Source organism: Euwallacea fornicatus, chromosome 8 (genome assembly GCF_040115645.1).
Source record: "Euwallacea fornicatus isolate EFF26 chromosome 8, ASM4011564v1, whole genome shotgun sequence".
In the NCBI taxonomy this organism is placed as follows: domain Eukaryota; kingdom Metazoa; phylum Arthropoda; class Insecta; order Coleoptera; family Curculionidae; genus Euwallacea; species Euwallacea fornicatus.
The window spans coordinates 5,408,022-5,427,045 of record NC_089548.1 but is presented as its reverse complement, the minus strand read 5'-3'; the positions used below and the strand labels follow the sequence as shown (position 1 = coordinate 5,427,045).

Here is a 19,024-nt window from a genome sequence, read left to right as displayed (position 1 = left end):
TGCCCGGGCAAACCCTGGACATACTAGATTAACATGGGAAATCGATTTTTTATTTTTTTTTGCGCCTGCACGAATCATCTAATTAAAAAACTTTCAAATGGAGGTCGTAGCACTCAAAACCGGCCAATATTCCGCAATTATTCGTTCTTCGAATTAGAGCCGTTCTGGCTCGAAACGCCTCCAGATTTCGAAAACTTGAACATCCCGCGTAATCGTTCGAGGCCACGATTGGTCGGAATCGAGGCCACGTTTAAATAAAATCGCCAACAATATAAACGCGAAAACCCCGTGTCGAATGAATCTTCTCTTTTTGCTAATTTCTAAGCAATTTTTGACTAATTTACGAGTTTACTCGTCGAAAAATCAATGGCAAACCTCAGGATAACTACCACGTGATCTGATTTGACGTCCCCACGGCAAACAAACAAGATCCTAATTAATCTATAATGATAACAGAAAGATAGAGCGTCCATCTTTTACCTCACTCGCCGGACAGAATCTCTGCTGGAAATTTCGAATTTAACACAATATACATATTTTCTGTTATGATCGTTTGTCAAAACTGTTTTGCAAATAAAAACATTTTTATCACAAAGCTTTCAATTACGGACCGCAAAGATTCAATTAATTTATGTTTGATTATCATGGGCACGTGAAAAAACGATTGCAAAAAACAACTGCATATGGATATCAACCATTACGATTGTCGAACGGTTACGCGGGATATTCAAATTTTTGAAATTCGGAGGCGAAAACGGCTTTAATTAGAAGATTGAAAGAAATTGTGGAATAATGGCTGGTCTTCAGTGCTGCGATCTCTGTGTGAAATGTTTTCAACTGGACAATGCGTGCAGACGCAAAATATAAGACCGATTTCCCATGTTAATCTCACATGTCCAGTGTTCGCCTGGACACCCGGTACAGTAAGTGTATGACGTGACAAGCATAAGTTTATCGTGCCGCAGATGACGCCAGATTAATGTAAATATGTGTAAACTTTATGTAATTTTTAAAAAGTCCCGTAAATCATGTTGTTACTTCTGGCACGTCACATTGCTGCAATGAGCGCTTCAGTTGTCACAACTTGTCCTTAGGCGATTGAAGTGCTGCAGCAATATCACAGCTACACGCTTCGCCAAAGTTGCCGATACGCAGTTGAAAAAAATAAAACGTGATTTATACCTTTCAAAAGATAGGCCGCTAACATCATATCCCTAAAGGGTGGAAAATGGGGTAGAGAACCACCGCCGCCGAGCCCGAACCCCATGGGTTGTAACAAGGGTGAAAACTGTCCCATCAGATACGATGAACTAGAGTGCGTACATCCATATCCCAGCAGCTTTTCCTTTTCCGCGGACATTTCGCACAATTTACAAGAAGGCTTGATCTTCATCGCGCAAGTACTACTATTACCGACACTATGACTAAAATCACCCAGGGAATCACAATAGCTTTACCATTAAAGGGGGTTATCACAGCACATAAGATCACTCGAATTTACGATGTAGGCACCAAAGTTGGCATTTTTCGGAAACTGTCACAAGTGAAACGCACTAATATGCAACTTGTCATACGCGGCACTCATTAGTCCCGCACTAAAGTGTCAAGAAGAAAACTTCGCCACTTTTGTCACGTATGTTAACGTCGCGAATCACCTGTAAAACGGTTATTCGCGCAACAAAATACCGAATTGCGGACATACAACCACTGTCGGTCTCTCGTAACGTTGTTAATACGACTGAACTAACCTTTCAGCGACGAGTTCACTTCAAAACCTCATTCTCCGGACAACGGCGGCCAATCAAAAGCCCCCCTCGGCCGACGTCATCGAAAAGCTTCTCACCGCCACTGGCGGTGATCTGGATAAATCTACGAGGTTCTCGGAAAAAGATAAACATTTCTCGATTATTGTCGTCAGCCTGAATTCCGTGACTGTCACAATTAAGCCATTATTTAATTTACTCCCATTATTTTCGCTATTTAGAGGTCATGTTTGTGTTGGTTTTTGTCGCCGTTAAAACACTGGAATCAGTACCCTGGGTGGAACACGTTAAATTATCTCAGAGCAGTGGAACGCATTACCGGCAAGCTGCACCAATTTATTCCCTTATATCTTTCGAGGCAACAAATTTAGGAACTTATTGGTAACGTGTTCTAACTCCAATACCCAGTGCCTCACGTAATCGGAACGGTTCGGAGAGGTGCAGGGTTAATGAGAATCTCCTTGGTATTTGCCCTGAAATTTAAAGGAGAACTCAAATTTTAGTGATTGCGGACTTTTTAGCCCTCGAAATTTCCCCTAAAGTATAGTTGGTACGCTAAAATTTCCTCTTTACGACCATTTTCAGTTAGTCGAATTGCTTCAAACCTTGAAAACTTCCCTTTCCCATTAGAATATTAAATCATAACGTCAAAGGTTTCACAAAAGTTTGATACTCTGAAACTCTCATGCACGGAAAACCAGATATTGTAACTTCGACAAAGTAAATAAGCAATGTAAAAGATCAATTGAAGTAGTACCTATGTATTTTAAGTAGTTTTTTACCTTAAACGCAGTTTCAAATCAATAAAAGAAATTAACGGAAGTTAAGACTTTACTTTATTTCCACGTTTACTTAACAGAAATGTTGGCAAAACTGCAACTATCTTAATCCAAGAAAATATACAGGATGTCTATTAAATGATGGCATTAATTTCAAGGGGCAACTTAACTCAAGGGGTCGTCGCATTATAGGGAAAAAAGCCCTAATAAACGTATGTCCATTTTCGTAATACAGGGTGTTAAAGTTTAATTTTTTTTTCGATTTTTCATAAATGTTTTCGGACATAAGGATGATGCCACGATGAAATTCAGTACTCAAGACTTTTCCGCAACAACAAATTCAAATATGATATCCGTTTTACCGTAATATATGGGAGGCCATTATTGAATGTTTATTAATAAATTAATGTTTTGACGAAAAGATGTGCAAAGCAATTTTTAATCGTCTGTATCTCGAAAACCATTCATGTGAGAGTTTTCGAACAAGTATACCTTTTTTTGTTTAGAATTGATGGGGAAACAAGACGTAATCTATTAGAAGTCAAAATACGGGGTCCTAAAGACGTTAGAATAAGTTTAACTCAAAACCATTACTGCGGGTAGCGCCCCTACATATTGCGTTAAAACCGATATCGCATTCGAATATCTCGTCTCGGAAAACCCATGAATACTGAATTTCATCGAGATATTGCTTTTATGCCCAAAAATATTTAGGAAAAATCGAAAAACAAATAGAACTTTGACGCCCTGTATCGCGAAAACGAAGCAAGATAGGACATATGTTTATTAAGATTTTTTTTCCATAGAAGGTGACAAGGAATCACCCCTTAAAATTAATGCCATCATTTAGAAAACACCCTGTATAATTTTGTGGATATATGCACGTTTTTCCATTTTTTTAAAATTTAAATTAAAATTTACTATTTATTTTTATATTATTTTTTGGCACTTCGAGCATGTTCAAAACTAGCTGCAGGTATTATGTTCAATATTCCTAATGAATATTTTTCCATATTATATTACCTTTAAAAACGAAACAATTACAAGGGTTTAATAAAAATGCCCAAAAACGGTATTACTTGTATTATTGGCTCTGCAAACTAAGGGTCCTTCACAGAAAATTTGAATTTCAAAGATCGAAGGAGCCATTAAGGAGCTGCTCGTTAACTCTGTTAAATTAAATGCTGGATAGTTGGGTATCTTTTTGGCGTATTCAAGAATATGGAATCTATTGTCCTTTATTTCTGGAAATATGGAGATTTTCAATTATTGGATTTACTTGCAAATTCAGGATTTCAAAGAAAAACTCTTTTTGCACTCGTCTGATGTTCAAAACCATTGTGTATGCATATTTTAATTTATGGAGGAAATTTCGCCAATTATTTTCTCTATAATCTTCGAAGCTGAACAGCAGAACCACTAGATTGAGAAGAAGCGTGTCTTCAAGCTGAAGCAACATTCGCAAATGATCCCATTCAACGTTCGTACATGTATGCATTTGCGTATTAAAAAAGGACGATAACTGAACGTTTGCAGGTAAAGATGGACTGAAAAAATTAATCCCAAAGAAGCACATCGCCAAAACAGCCATTTTTGCATTGTACTATTTGTATTATTACACCGTAAGAAAACAGACAACGGCAAATGAACGGAATGATCACGTTTAAGATGGAGTGACTGGAACGAAGAACGAAATGTAGAAATACAGAAATGAGGATCAGAAACGAGTCTTGAACAAGAACAACCGGAGAAGTATCATTTAGAGATATTGGAGGTAAGAACTTCATTAACGATATCCCGCAATTGGCGATCGAGAAAGGTCGAGGCAAGGCATAATGGTAGCGCACTTCAAGACAGCAAAAATGGAAAAATCTCCATTTATACCAATGAGAACTTTTCAGCAAAACTAGTGCAAATATTTGATAGATGCTAAAGTAGATTTCAGTTTCTGTCCTTATATCAGCCCAGATGAAGCCGCGACTGTACTTGTATAGGCATATTTTGCCGCTGTCCTTTTAAGTCTCTTTCAAATGTCTTCTGCAGCCGTAAGTACAGCGCTACCAACTCATAAACGGCAGCCTTTAAAACAGTTTCGTAACCACTTAAGGCGCTCTATTTCTTAGCTTATTAAAAAGCAAGTAAATCAAATAAATGAAAAAATAATTAAAAAAAAACGCGACACTTTTTGTGAGCACCAAATCGAAAACGAACCGATCCCTCGTCAACATACAAGTTTTTTGTTGCACGTTGGAGAATTCGGGGCTGCCCGGTATACTTGGCGGTGCGGTCGCGACCTCTTTGAGAGGACGGTGGCAAAATTCACTGCTGAAATGCAACACCCTTTTTTTAGCCCTTTAAAAACAATTATTTACGTCCAACGACCAAACGTAATCAAATTACAATATAATGAAAATATGGGGGAAGTTGATCGAGCAGATGAAAACATTAGTTTATATCGAGTATCAATTCGAGGCAGGAAATGGTATTTTCCCTTAATAAGCCATTGTTTGAATACAGCTGAATCAAGTGCTTGGCGAATTTGCAGAGTTAATGGTGGGAAGTAAGATCATCTAGATTTTAGAAGATCCGTAGCTGCTACGGTTCCTTATTGCGTCAAACGTTGAAACGTTTTGATTTTTCTACAGCGTGCATAATGTATTTTACGTACGTTTTAACAGTTTCGTGTCTTTCGGCTAAAGGTGCACGCTTCAATAAAACTTTCAGTATTTGTCTAGACGAGTGGTTGATACGTTGCCGCCGTCCTTTTAAAAGAACACCACTCCATGGAAACCGCCCATTATGGTAAAATTTGGTGATGTTTGCATTAGCTGGCGGAACGTTACGTGCTAACATTCCCGTGAATACCGAAAAGATTGTGATTATTCGTTGCTTGGCAGAACCAAGTGCTCGCCCATCGAAAGAACACTGGCAACATCTGGATTAACGAAGATCTAGATAAGATTGTCTGTTAATCATGAAGATCGTTCTATTAATAACCGGACACGACTCGAGTGTCTTGGTTTTTTATAAAGTATCCCCGATTCATTTAATTATGATAACAATAGTCGTAGCGGGAGATACCCGTATACATACCAATAAAAATGTTTTCTTTCTTGTCATAAATACCTGTTCAAGGTACAATGGAACCGGCTGTGTAAAATCTAAAATAAGTTTTATCGAGGAGTTGCATTGTTTAAGCAAGTATACGTTAAAGCATAATGCGATAGATCGACGGGATTTAGAGATAAAATGATTAATTGTATTTATTACAAAGTAATCCAGAACTCGTTAGGTATACACGTAGCAAGACCAACGTCGATTGTCGAGTCGTTATTGAAATTGAGGCGCGTTCTAATTTGCCAGCCTTGGAAGAACGCAAGACTATCTAAATAAGAATCGAGAAAATTAAGCCCTTGGAAGCCTCCTTCTGTCGTCGTTCACTTTCTGAGACCCCTCTCGCCTGAACCGGAAGTGCAAGTCGTTAGACGGGAAGTAACATAATTTCGAGCCGTACCTTTGTGGGTTGTGAACAATTGATACCATCTTTTGTACCCAGCTACTTGCTGGAAGGGGTTACCGTTAATTAAAAAGCGATTTTACGGCATTGATGAACCGATGGGAAAAACCAGTCGCAAACATAAACAAAAAGATGGTAGTGCTGGTCCAAAAGGCTTAACCCCGTTAAGGGATTCGAGCGGGGTGGCGAAGCGGCTTTCATTATATGGCTGAACTGTTTTTAACAAGATGAAAGGTACGGCGAAAGACGTGAGTGAAAGTTTCGATAGTTCGGCCGAATTTAGGCCCCACGTTACTGCTAGGGGGATTTTACAATCTACCCATCGACGACTTTGTTTTGGGCACTTCACAATCTGGGGGGGAATTAGGCAATATTAATACTACCAGGAATCTCGCGTAATAACATGTGACAATAAAGTCCCATAAAATCATAACAGAACCCACAATCGAAAAGTGCTTTGTGCGATATGTTGACATTGGAGGCTAATTTATGATTCCTACAACTTTGGCGGCCACACTGTGGATAGAAGTTTGGATATCTTCCAGCTAGAACTGCATGTATTAGCGGTTTCTACACAATGAATCTGGCTCGCTAACGTTTAAATGATGGGAGGCGAGCTAGAATTTAAATTTAAAATTCAACTAGGAATTTATTTATTTGGCTTACATGGAAGAAAAGCATAAGTCATTAGGTGTGCGCAATCGGTACTTAGTTTAATTACAGCAACAGAGTATATGTACAGTTGATTCCAACGGTAGTACGTGAATCATTCCGATTTAGTTCGTAATAGGACAATCTTGCTAATTGCGGATGAATGACGAAAGATCAACTGCAACAACGATCTGATCCAGATTATCATTTATGTAACATTTGAAATCGCAACGAGAAACGTTTCTTCTGCTGACACGTCTGGCTGGAAACTGGCGCACATTTGCTTCAGAAGAGAATTTTTTTAATATTTATTTACTGTCCATTTATACGTCTGTTTTATTGAAATTTTGACGCTCAGTCCGGATCGAGCGGTGTTTCAAGCCCTCATCTCTTTCCGCGATTTGTCCTAGATCCCCGATGTCCCTTAATGCACTTTTATAACCCCCCTGAAATTCCCCATTCTCTTTGGACTCCTCCGATTAGTATTTCGATTACTTTCTCTTTTCGGTGTTAAAAACAGTTCAGGCCAACGGCACTAGGGAGTGAAATCCCGATTGCCACGCGTCTCTTAATACGAACGGACTCAGACCGATCTTAAGGAAAGATCAGACATTTTCAGGGGGCTAAAACACGCTAGACAACTGTCGATTCGAAGGCTTCAGGTTCCTACAGGGCGAAGGTAGTTTCGCCTCAAGATTTTCCAGTCTACGATTCACCTTAACGTCAGATGTTGACTATAAAAAGATTTTGACGTTTAATATCCCTAGCTGTTGACGGTTCAGAATCGCTGATTTGAAATAGCAGACTCAGCTCCTAGTAAAAGGTCTTGGTGCAGCCCAAGTTCAGCCAGTCTTTGGACGATATTTCTCAGTCGCCTAGTGAAGCTAAGTGGTTGAATCTGATCTTTGGCATCACTTTCCCCGGACGTCTCTCAAATCTCGCTTATTTTATTGAATTGCTAAGCAGCTCTAAGGAAAACGAACTTTATGTGTTTGAAAAATAATAGTAATTTGAGCGCAATAGTCGTGCACAGTTAGCGATAAGTTCGTTGTATTCTCTTAGGAACGCTGCAAGTGTATGATTATGAGCTAACACAATTATCACTTAAGGCAGAAATCCGAGAATGTTCTTCAAGTGTTCTGCAATCATTTCTATCATCGTTCAATGTGGAAGCTGTTGGGCTATATTGTGAGACAGATCTTATTCAATGTTGAAATAAAGACGAAATTAACGATTTTGCCTCGCAAATTGGTACCTTCAGGATCCACCACTAGTGTTTTCTCTTGGTAAGTTTCAAATGTTCCATCGTGCGGCATGGACCTTTTCGCTACTTCCGGCATTTGTGACTGAACGAGAACTGTTTAAATTGAATTTCTGTTCAATTATTAGTTATTTTTTCCATCGGACGATGGAACCACGCACGTTACCGCCATATTCATATCGATGCGTTAACGGGATATATGACAGATTACGCTTCGGTCAAGTAAAACACATATTTATTTTGGAGCGATAATTCGAAAATGATTTGTCAACAGATTCGAATAAATCCACCTAGTAATTTACCAGAAATTGGTTAAATTATTTTCGAGTGTCGCGCAACCATCGGCCATCAATCGTTCGTTTTTATATAACTCCATTTACAGATTGAAACGCTATTTATTTGGACGAGAAACAATTAAACTAAAAAGCACAACAAGGTAAATTCTCTGAATTGATCGATTAACGTTAACGTTATATAAATGAAATGAATCGCTCGTTGAGGTTGATGGAAGGCGACCGCAACTAAAATAGAAAAAAAAAGCCAACCGAAGACTCGTCAGTAGCATATCAAACCTTCAAGAAAGGCCATTTCATATACATTTCCATGAGATATTCAGTTGAAGACAAATTCGTTAATGCGACGAACTTCTTTGAGGGTCTAGATCAAATGGCCAAAAACCTCGCAAAGTTTCTTGAACCGCCAAAGGATCAGGTAAAAGTTGACGGACTTTTTTCCCGCCACTTCGGCAGTACTATTTAATGGCGAGAGGAGTGTATGGCACAAAGCATTGAAAATCTGGTCTTGGGCCTCGCCAAGACAACTGTAACTGAGACAAATCGTGAAATCATTCGTCTGAAACATATCCCTTCCGGATTCTAAGCACTTCTCAAGTACCATGTCAGACTTACACCAAAAAACCAGTTGTAGCGATTAAAGTACTTTAACTCAGGATGACCCAACAGGAAACCATTGCTATCGTCAATGTTTTAAGGTCGGTTACCCAATTAATCCGTTAAAAGCAACAAACACAGGCCAAGTAATAAACGGCTACCGAAGAGTTCATTGTCATTGAACAGGATCTACAAAAATAATAGTCCTGAAAAAAGAATCGCGCAAACCTGATCGAAAAGAACAGGCAGCGTGTTTCATTGTGTTTCGCCTAATTAACATAGTTCAGTGACTTTTGTGCCTCGTGAATTCTTTACTATAATACTTCTATTTCTTGCACGTAAAAATTTTGTTGAATTTTACCTCCACTTAGCAAAAATATGTATTTATATCGTACGTGTGTATGTATATAATATATAATTTCATGTACTATATAAAATGGAATGATGCACCAAAAATTGAAAACCGTTCCTTCCTAGAGAGCAGCTGTTCACGACAGCTGGCACCCAAAAGAAAAGGAGCTGTAGAACGTGCTACTGACGAACAAAGAAATCAATGGTTACATCTTTCTGCATCCCTTTCGGTTTCTGCATCGCTGACCTGACAGAGATGGGCATGTTTTGGGTCGCCAGATGCCACGAGGTTGTTTAATCTGCCTCTGCCGATGAAATTATTGTTTACCCATTTCGATTAAATCTCAATGTCGAGGCACACCTGCCCCTCAAGGTGGTGCTTCAAATTAGGTACCCAAAACCCATTTTTTTTTTTTTTTTAATTATTATTTTCGGTTTACGGCCCATCATTATGGATCTATCTCGGAGAAGATCACACGTGCCACCAATGTTGATCAAGATTAATGGCGTTATGATTGAGCCTGAGAGGTATGCTGGATAGATGCAATTGGAGAGAGGGACAAAACTACGACTTGGTGCTTGACCGGCAAAAGTTACGTCGAAGTGAGTTAAAAGGGATTGTAAATAATTACTAATTATTTGACCATGCAGTGTGCGCTTCAAGAGACATTTTTTAAAGTTCTGGACGTGATGGCGAATCAGGGAGATACGCTGGAAACAAAACTGGCATGGAGGTTTTACGGCTTCCTAAGAGTGTGTTGATCAAAATTTGTCTTAATGCAATTATAAAAAAACTTAGATGACCGGTTAACCTATGAGGCACATTCCACATAAATTAAATATGTAGTTGTTTTATTAAATCGATCTATTTTTCTTTAAATTTAGCGTTAGCACTTCTTTACATACAGTTAACACACACATAAAGCGATAGATAATGCCGATTTCTCGCGTAAACTTTTATTCGGAAAAATTTTATTTTTGAGATTCAGATAATGGTTTCAGCATCAAATGGAATAATGGCTGCATCGCTAGAAACGGACCGTTCTCGAAGAAACGCAAAATAAAACAGAAGGGGGTATAGTTTCGACGTTTAAAGAAAGCATGGACAACACTCAATCACCTATGTTTGAATAAGAGATTAACCTCGGACACGAAAAAAAGCTAAAACACTAACAAATACCACTCAGGTAATCGTCACACAGATAATACCGTTCTTTAAAAGATAGGTTAAATTACGTACGATGAGCACTAACCACTTACCCCCAATCAACCTTTCAAAATGACGACATGACTCATGTTAAAAACTGTTATTCCTTAGCGACTGAGACAAAGAATTGTCAGAATGTTTCAGATATTTTACACACTCCAGCACTTTCGTTCTGTTAATTTTCGTTTTTATAACGATTTCTGTCTAGGTTCTGGAGACGGTAACCGTAATAAAGGGTAAATGTTATTCTCAGTTAATTTTAACTGAGAATAATGTGCAATTCCGCCGCTCGAGCAACCCCTACTTGTGCGATTTAAAATTGACGCGATTCGGAATATTTCACAAATAAACATGTTAAATTTACTTCATTCGGCCGGATCGCACTGGATATGACCAACTCGTTGTCTCCACAAAAAATCGTACCTACGACCTATCTATAATGCAAGGTTAATTCTTCAAACGCCCTACCGTTTGCGTATATGTATAGTGTCCAGCTTCGACTACAATATCAATCACTTTTAATGTGAAAATAGGACTCAACAAGTGTCGCTGTCAGACCATAAAACCCGAGATCGGATCGTATCAAAACCCAAATACAAAATGGTCCTAAAGGGTCAGATCTGATAGCGAATGATTGACCAACAGCCTGTTGTGGCCTAATGGGAAATACACTATTAGTTCTCAAAACATGAGTGTGTCACTGGCCTTTAATCGCCTGAGCTATGCTTTTACAGATCATTCCTAAATGGGCTGCTTCGGGGCTTCATGCATTAGGGACATGCCTCGTCAACGCTGCCACACTATTAAAAATATTAGTCCAAACAAAAGGTAGAACGTTTTATGGAAGTTTAATAAGGTCATACAATGGCATGGCAGCTACGCGCCGGCCATTCGTAACTACGTCGTTGTAGAGGCGGCCGAACAAACAACTACGTCACTTTTGATTGCCAACGTATTGCGGCAAAGCGAGAATTTTCAAAACCCGGACCGAACTAAGACAAAGAAGAAGTGACTGTTTATTAATCCTCACTAACTAACACATTAACAACGTATAACAAACACGTGGTAAATTCTATACCGCAACTTGAATCGGTAAACAACTGACGCAGGAGTGCGAAAGGCAGGATGCCAATATCCCGCTCGGATTTCTCTGGAAAGTCCGGAACGGCACAGACGGACCTAACCTGGAGTCTCTTCTCTGTCTGACACATGGCGTCCCAACCACTTTCGGCTGCGCATGATGTCTAGGTTTATGATTCATAACGAAATGTGCGGAGGAGATAAATGGGTAATTTCCATCTAATACCCGTATGTCTGAGTCATTGTTTTAGGAGTTTTCCAGACAGTTTTTGACATCCAGATTTATACAAAAAAGGTGCTGGAACCAAGCCGCTTTCCGTTTCTAACCCTTTTTGAGAACAAGTAGGTTCGTCAGAGGTAAAATTATGCCCGCAAAGCGAATAGTGTTATCGACGACTAAATTAATGTAAAATAACAGTAATATCACTTGCCTCGGACATATCCTCCATGAGGGTCAGGGGGAGGAGCCTGACCTGGAGGCACTTGAGAAAGCCCCACAGGTCCGTGATGCGGAGATGTGAATGCACTGGTTGGAGGATGTTGTCTATGTGAAGGTGACCCCACCTGGAAAGAAACGAATGGAAAATTATTCGTTCGTTGGCATTTTTGACCTCATGGACTCATTTTTACGACACCCGTGAATAGGTAGGTACGTTAAGTCCATAGGTAGGTGCTGTGTGCTTCCAAAATGCGCGAACGTAAGTAACGCATTTTTATTTAAATTATTTGAACGTCCGAGCATTAGGAATTTGCGTGAGAGTGGACATATGGACCAGGTAGAACTTATATATTATTAATTAATAGTTATCATAAATGTGATTATTTTTTCATGTCAAGGCCAAGGTAAATTATTTGTAGTCGTAGAATTATATAATATTTAAATGATTGTTGATGGCCCTTGAGCTCCGTAATATAAATAAAAAAACATATTTTTCCATTCCGGTTTTATCAATTGATTATCTAATTTCTTCGATATCTTGGAATGCCTCTGTATTAACAGATTTTATAGAATTGATAATAGCACACAGCTACCAGTGAAGAGATTAAAAAAACAATCCATTTTACACGTCGCACCAAAAACTTTGTTGTTTTCCCTGAATCGATCTAATCTTTTAACAGACCCACAACTTGAAAACGAGATTCAAAAGGAGCATAAATTTATTGTGGTTATAATGCCGCTGTTAGTTCTTACCACCAGCCGAAATTTTGAAATTTTAATGAAGTTATCTCACTGCGAGGCATATTTATCCACGTTTCAACTTCAACTGCCCATTGAAAAACGGGCAATTTCTCTTAGCAGGAGGTTAAAAATAACACCTCATTCATCAGTTGATTTCTTATTTTTCGTGTGTGTAACGGTGTAACAAACCAACGACGGGCCCCTGTTTCCAAGTGAACTTTAACTTTATACTCTAACTTAGCAGAACTTCAATAATTTCACCGTTAGCAACGAGGACAAACTTACAAGCTGGGTACCTTTCCATTCAATGCGAACACACTTCCATCAAATAAGAAATCTGTAGATAAATAACGGAACTTATATGGGCTGTCCAGGAATTAAACGGACAAACTCTACATCGAAAAATGATAATACTAGTATATCATTATTTTAATCACCCTGTGTGGTATTGCTACAAAGGATGTTCCAAAAACATTGTCGTAAATTAGTATTGGACCTGCTCGAACATGTTCAAACTTATGTGAAACTCATGAGAGACGCACAATTATACTCCTTACACAAAACTATGATATTCCTAACCGATTTCATAAATAGCAATTATTGCTGATTAACATCGAATATAAAATATTCCTTTATAAGGGAATTTGTGGATGGCTGCGTTACATTTTAATTACCCACAACCTTTATCATTTAATTATACCAAAATTCACGAATATGCGTATTTTGTGCAACTTTAAAGGCCCGATTGTGTTCAAGTCTCTATAACTCGATTATATGAAATGAGACATGCTGTATATCATTTGATAGTAACACGCTACAGTTCCTTACGAGCGTTTTGAGGATTAAATTTACTCCCACTAGACCTACCGACCAGGGCATTAATAACGAAATTTAGAACACGGAAAGGAAATGACAGACGGGTAGTTCAAAAAAACGTCCTAAGAGGATTAAAAACCTGGAAATCCGCAACCTTTGGGAGAATATTATTTAAAATAAAGTACTCATCAGTAAGTTTGGGTAATGCAATTTCTAGGTGCCAATTTCAAGCGTTGTAAGTTAAAAGATATTCAATCGAATTTGATGCAGTTCATATTAATGGAAAGCTCAATTCCCACTTATTTGCTATTTTAAAATAACGTTGGAAATATGAAAAAGAGTGTCTATAAAGCACAGGATCAAAACTCCACCTATTTACTGATAATAGGATCTAGACTAGACTTTCTAGATATCTAACTACATTTCCAACAACTGAATATGAATTGACTTTCCAGATATTTAATTTGATAAAGGAGAAAATCCACTTTTAGACATTCAACTTTCTTTTAATAGTGTCTGCACCATCACCAAAGCTGCTATACTTATGTACTTACTTGACAAGGCATTCCAGGATGGGGCGGCAAAGTAGTGTGAATACCCGGTCCGGGAGGCGGCTGCATGTTTGATAATGCATCCAATGGTGTATAAGACTTTGATGAACATGATTGAGCATCTGAGTGAGCCTGAGTTTACAAAAAAAATATTAAGGACTTCTCAAAAAATAGTACTCAATTTACATTATCAGAACTGCTAGCTGATTGCAGCAAAGTCTCAGTAGCAAGGGTTGTCGCAGCTGTTTGAGTATGGCTTGTTGCAGATATTCTATATTGCATTCCTGCAATACTGCAATAGCCTTCGTGGTGGGTGGACCTTGTGGTGCTGTTAACATAGACTCCAGTAATAGTGACGTCCGTGTCCTGGTTTAAAATGACCGCTACTTTCTTGTTTGGAGTGGTGTGCACCTCAACAAGACTTCTGTCTTCCTCTTGCTTAATTTCTTCCTTGGGGTCTTTGGTTAAATCAATGTGCTCCACAGCGGCAAAATATTCCTCAGCTGATGAATCTGAATCATAACTTGAAGATTCAGTGGCTCTATTCGATTTTGATTTTTTGTCTGAAGAGTAGCTGGCTGCGAGGATCGCTGACGCATTAAGACTGGCCATACGCTTTTTCACTACCATATCTTTCAGATCCATCAACACTTCTTGGCCAGCTTTGCGCTTTTTATCTTTTTCTTCGGCATGATCTTTTTTGGGTTTTTCTTGTTTCTTAATTGTAACTTCTTTCTTCACGCGAACAGTTTTCTTAGGTGCTCGATATATCTCTATGTCACTGTTGTCTGAACTGAGACAATCATACATGTCCCAATGTTTTCCCACTGAATTCAAACCAGGGACGTTTCTTAATGTGCGCCTAGGGAGTTGTTCTTCCGAATCGCTGTCGCTGGAATCTGATGATGAAGGCTGAATAATATTTTTTGAATATGGGAAAACACCCAAAGGTTCCTTTTTAATAAAAGAATTTTCTGTTATCTTTTCAAATGCTGCCTTTGACTCATTTTCGTACAGGCAGTGAACTTTTGCCAGAGCATTGAGAGAGGCGACTCTATGTCTTTTAGGACTATTCCAAAATTGAATGAGCTTTGCCCTCCTTTTATCATCCATTCTCTTCTGAGTTTCTTTACTCACTAAAGATTTTTTCTTTAGCAGCCTAAGCTTTTTTACTTTAGCAGCCTGTTTCTTTAATGTGTTCACTTCGCGATCAGAAAAATCTGTTTTAGAAACAACTTCTTTAGGTTCATCAGGCAGCTCCACTTTGATATTAGTTTCGTCAACAATCACCGTTTCTTCGGTAGTTTGTTTTTCACTTTCAGTGACCTCTCCAGGTTCACTTTTCACATTAATTTGAAAAATATTCTCTGTTTTTTCTTCCTTTATCTTAGGTTGTAAAGGTTTTAGATCATTTTGATTTTGCTTCTCACGACAATCCTTGCCAGGTTGTTCGGTCATATCTTTTTCTGGATTTTTCATAACTGCCCTTTTCACATACCTCCTGTTTCCAGTAATGCTTTCTGGGACTATCAATTTCTGAGATTCAGTCACGTCCGTAGTATTTGTAGGCTTAGATTTCTTCACTGATGGTTTAGATTGCAATATCTTTGTGCTTCTTTTAATATTGAATTTCTTTGCATATTTCTTGATAATTTTCTGAATAGATGAGTCAAGGTCCGCCTTTTTGTGTGCCTTAGACGTACTCTTCTTTTGATGATTTTCCGCACTTTTTGCTAGAATTTTACTTCCGCATGTCTTGGAGGTTTGTTCTTCTATTGCAACTTTCACATCACTCCTAGTTCTTGACTCTACAGTAGTCTTTCCTACTGCAGAAGCTTCTTCAGGCTTATTTTGCCTAGGTCTACTGACTTTGTCTTTTTGAAGCCGCTTAATAACATTTTTTTGAACTTTTGCTTCTGAGAGTGGTGTGGGTTTAATTGGGGTCAACTGGCCCTTTATGACAAAAGCAATTGTCTCTGCAATTGTATCTTGTGAGGCTGTTTGAACTCTAACTGGTTTTTGATCCTTCTTCTTTTTGTTTACTTGGACAGCCTTCATTTCACTTTTACTACCCTTATTGTTCGAGACTAGGGTTTTCATGTTTTGTAATTTTCCAAGATAATTTTAAGATGTATAGTTAGATATGTTTGGTAAGAGAGTACCAAATCCATGGTGCTTCATTTGATCTGGAAACAAAGTGCAAGTGTACACCAAAGATAGATATATAGTGTTTTCTAAATATTTGGATAGACTATTTGGCAAAAATTAAGATAATTTTGTAAGTTAATTATAAAACTGAATAAATTAATTTAATAGCCGCTCACAAAACAGAAATATTCATTTCAAATATGACAAAATATTTTTGTCTCAGTTTTTGCATTTATTTGCATACATATGATATAAGGATTACGAGACATTTGTTTTGAGACTAGAGTTGGGTTTATTTCTTATTTCTGATTAGTGAACAGTAGGTAAAAATGGTTTTTTTGTTGTTACAAAAAAAAATATGAATTTCTGGCCACATTCTTCAGTACTTTTTGCATGACCACAGGCCCAATACTGACTTTGTCTCGCCACATTTGCCAATCATAAAATGATATCACAATTTACTATGTTTACTCAAATGCTTATTCTCAATTATTAGATGCCACATTCAGAGCAATTTCAGGAATGAAGAATTAAGCATGTACTATTGAGTCAAGTTCAACATCAACAAGTTTTATTTCAACAAGCCTTGGCAGATTTAAGAACTCTGTACCCTGGCATTTAGATAATTATAAAGGGTAGTTAAATGAACTGATTTGTCATCTGAGACATTAATAAATATCAGTATTTTGCTAGACTGGCCTCATCAGGGATAACCAAAAAGATTTCATGAATGATTATAAACCTTGTCCTCAATGCAGCTACTTTAATTATTACACCGTACTGACCTTATTAAATAAATACTTCTGATGACCTTTACTTTCAGCTTAAACTGCTTATAGAGACCATCACAGTGACCCTATACAGATCAGCTATCCTTACACTAAGCGATTTGAGGGAAATCTCAAGGTAATTGATATGGACATGAATAAAAAATTTACTGTATTAGGAGACTTTTGTTCAATGTTTAATTTCTTATAATTCAAAATTCTTATAAATTTATATCACTTAAATAACGCAATATGAAGATGAGGACCTTACGAAATAAGATAAATCAACATAAACAGTGTGGTAAACATACATTTAATACACGAAAGTGCAATGACAAGACCCTAATGATTACCTTGAAAGTACTTCTCTTTGGAGACATTATGTGCATCCTACACCCGACATATTCGAGGCCCTAATCGCGTGGGAACTTAAAGAATCACTTTTTAGTAAAAAGGACTTAAAATACAAATTATATATAGTTTTTATACACGAAAAACTAATGCAATTCTAGAAAGCAACCTCCCAACCCGACATACAAATATCTAACTGCATTTGACAGTGACAGTGACAGGTTGCTATTTAAAAACTAGTCACTCTTGGTAGTGGCATCTGTAGGGCAATAGGTTTACTTGAAAAAATCTATGTTTCATATGGTACGCAACCCAATATACAGCTTTATATGCATATAAGAAAAACTTCATTCGCCAATTAATCAAGATTTTGAGCTAATAATCTCTGATACTAAATATTTAACGGGGAATAAATAGTTTTTATTCCATCCACATGGGCAAATAACAGTGTACTTATTCATTTTTATGGACATGTGTAGCAATATATTTTTAATGAAGAATTATCTCTGGAAAAATAACAATTAGGGCCTCTAAAAATAGCCTGTTATTCTACGTAAAAATGAAATACTTATCAGTCTATTATACTGTTGTCCAATTTCATTAATCAATTTAAGGAAGAATCGGTAGTCGATCACTTTTGGAAGCTAATCTGAGTCACCCACCCACCACTAACAATTAAGAATTCAATGTGTCACCAATGCCGATTTAAAGAACTTTCACAAATAAAATAATGAATTATTAATTATATTGACATGCACTTTCTTTCTCTCTGTTGCGGAAACAAGTAAATATACCCGTATATAAACATTCTTATGTGACCAAATGAAATTTTTACTTATAATTATATACAATATATAGCCAATTCGAATATTTTCCGTTATGTTCACCAGTCGGACTTCCTCGATTATTTTGATAATAACGGCAAAACTTTGAGAGTATTTTGAAGCAGTTTTTAGTCCTTTAAATTACTCCTAATGCAAAAAAGTTTATGAATTTGAAAACGCTCGAATGACCTCTACTAACAGTAATCACTACATACTATCTCTAGGCACGCAAACTGCACCTGGTGCCTCTACTCTGGCATACAAAATTCGATATGTATGAAGAAAAAAATTAATTAAACTCAACTTTTTAATCGTTCCACTGGGTTAATTATTTTATATTCAACAATACGTTTCTGCATTCTGCACACATACACGTATGCGAATCCAAATAGACAACTAGCAGCCAAACGCTTATCGGAATGTTAATTATTTGGGAGTGAACGTATCAATTTATATGGACAAACAAAAATTGCACAAGATCAGGCTTGTTGTTTTTACTGTCTCTTTCTTCAACGTATCATATGACAAAGACGAAACAACCAATCAAGGCGAGATCGCTAGTGCGGTACGGTTATGGCCTAAAGGAAGGAAAAAGGAAAGCTGCTTTTTGATACGTACATGTTAAGTTCATGTGAGCGGTTTCAATATAAGTAATAAACAACTGCAAATGACACATACAATTATTATTAAACGGACTGCAGATGGGTAGTTGTAATAGATTATCTAATGGTTTATCTAAACGCATGTTGACCTCATCTTCCGCAATCTGGGTTGAAAGTGGCTTAAACCGTTACCAATGATTGATAGAAGAAAACATCTGCAAAGATCGTTGCGTGAAATAAAATAAAAATGAAAGGTTCCCGATGATCGCTCATCCCAAGCGGAGAT

General features: G+C 37.6%; 1 protein-coding gene across 1 annotated transcript in view; it reads right to left on the bottom strand.

Annotated features, from left to right (window-relative positions):
- The window catches only part of Hers (Histone gene-specific Epigenetic Repressor in late S phase), a 52,298-nt gene extending 34,777 nt beyond the window's left edge, over nt 1-17,521 (bottom strand). Inside the window, exons 1-4 of the mRNA XM_066285261.1 lie at nt 17,315-17,521; nt 14,233-16,232; nt 14,050-14,178; nt 11,931-12,063 (exon numbers count right to left, since the gene is read on the bottom strand). Coding sequence (XP_066141358.1) covers nt 11,931-12,063; nt 14,050-14,178; nt 14,233-16,146 — 2,176 coding nt within the window. The 5' untranslated portion in view covers nt 16,147-16,232; nt 17,315-17,521. The remainder of the gene's footprint in view (nt 1-11,930; nt 12,064-14,049; nt 14,179-14,232; nt 16,233-17,314) is intronic.
- Nucleotides 17,522-19,024: the final 1,503 nt, after the last annotated feature.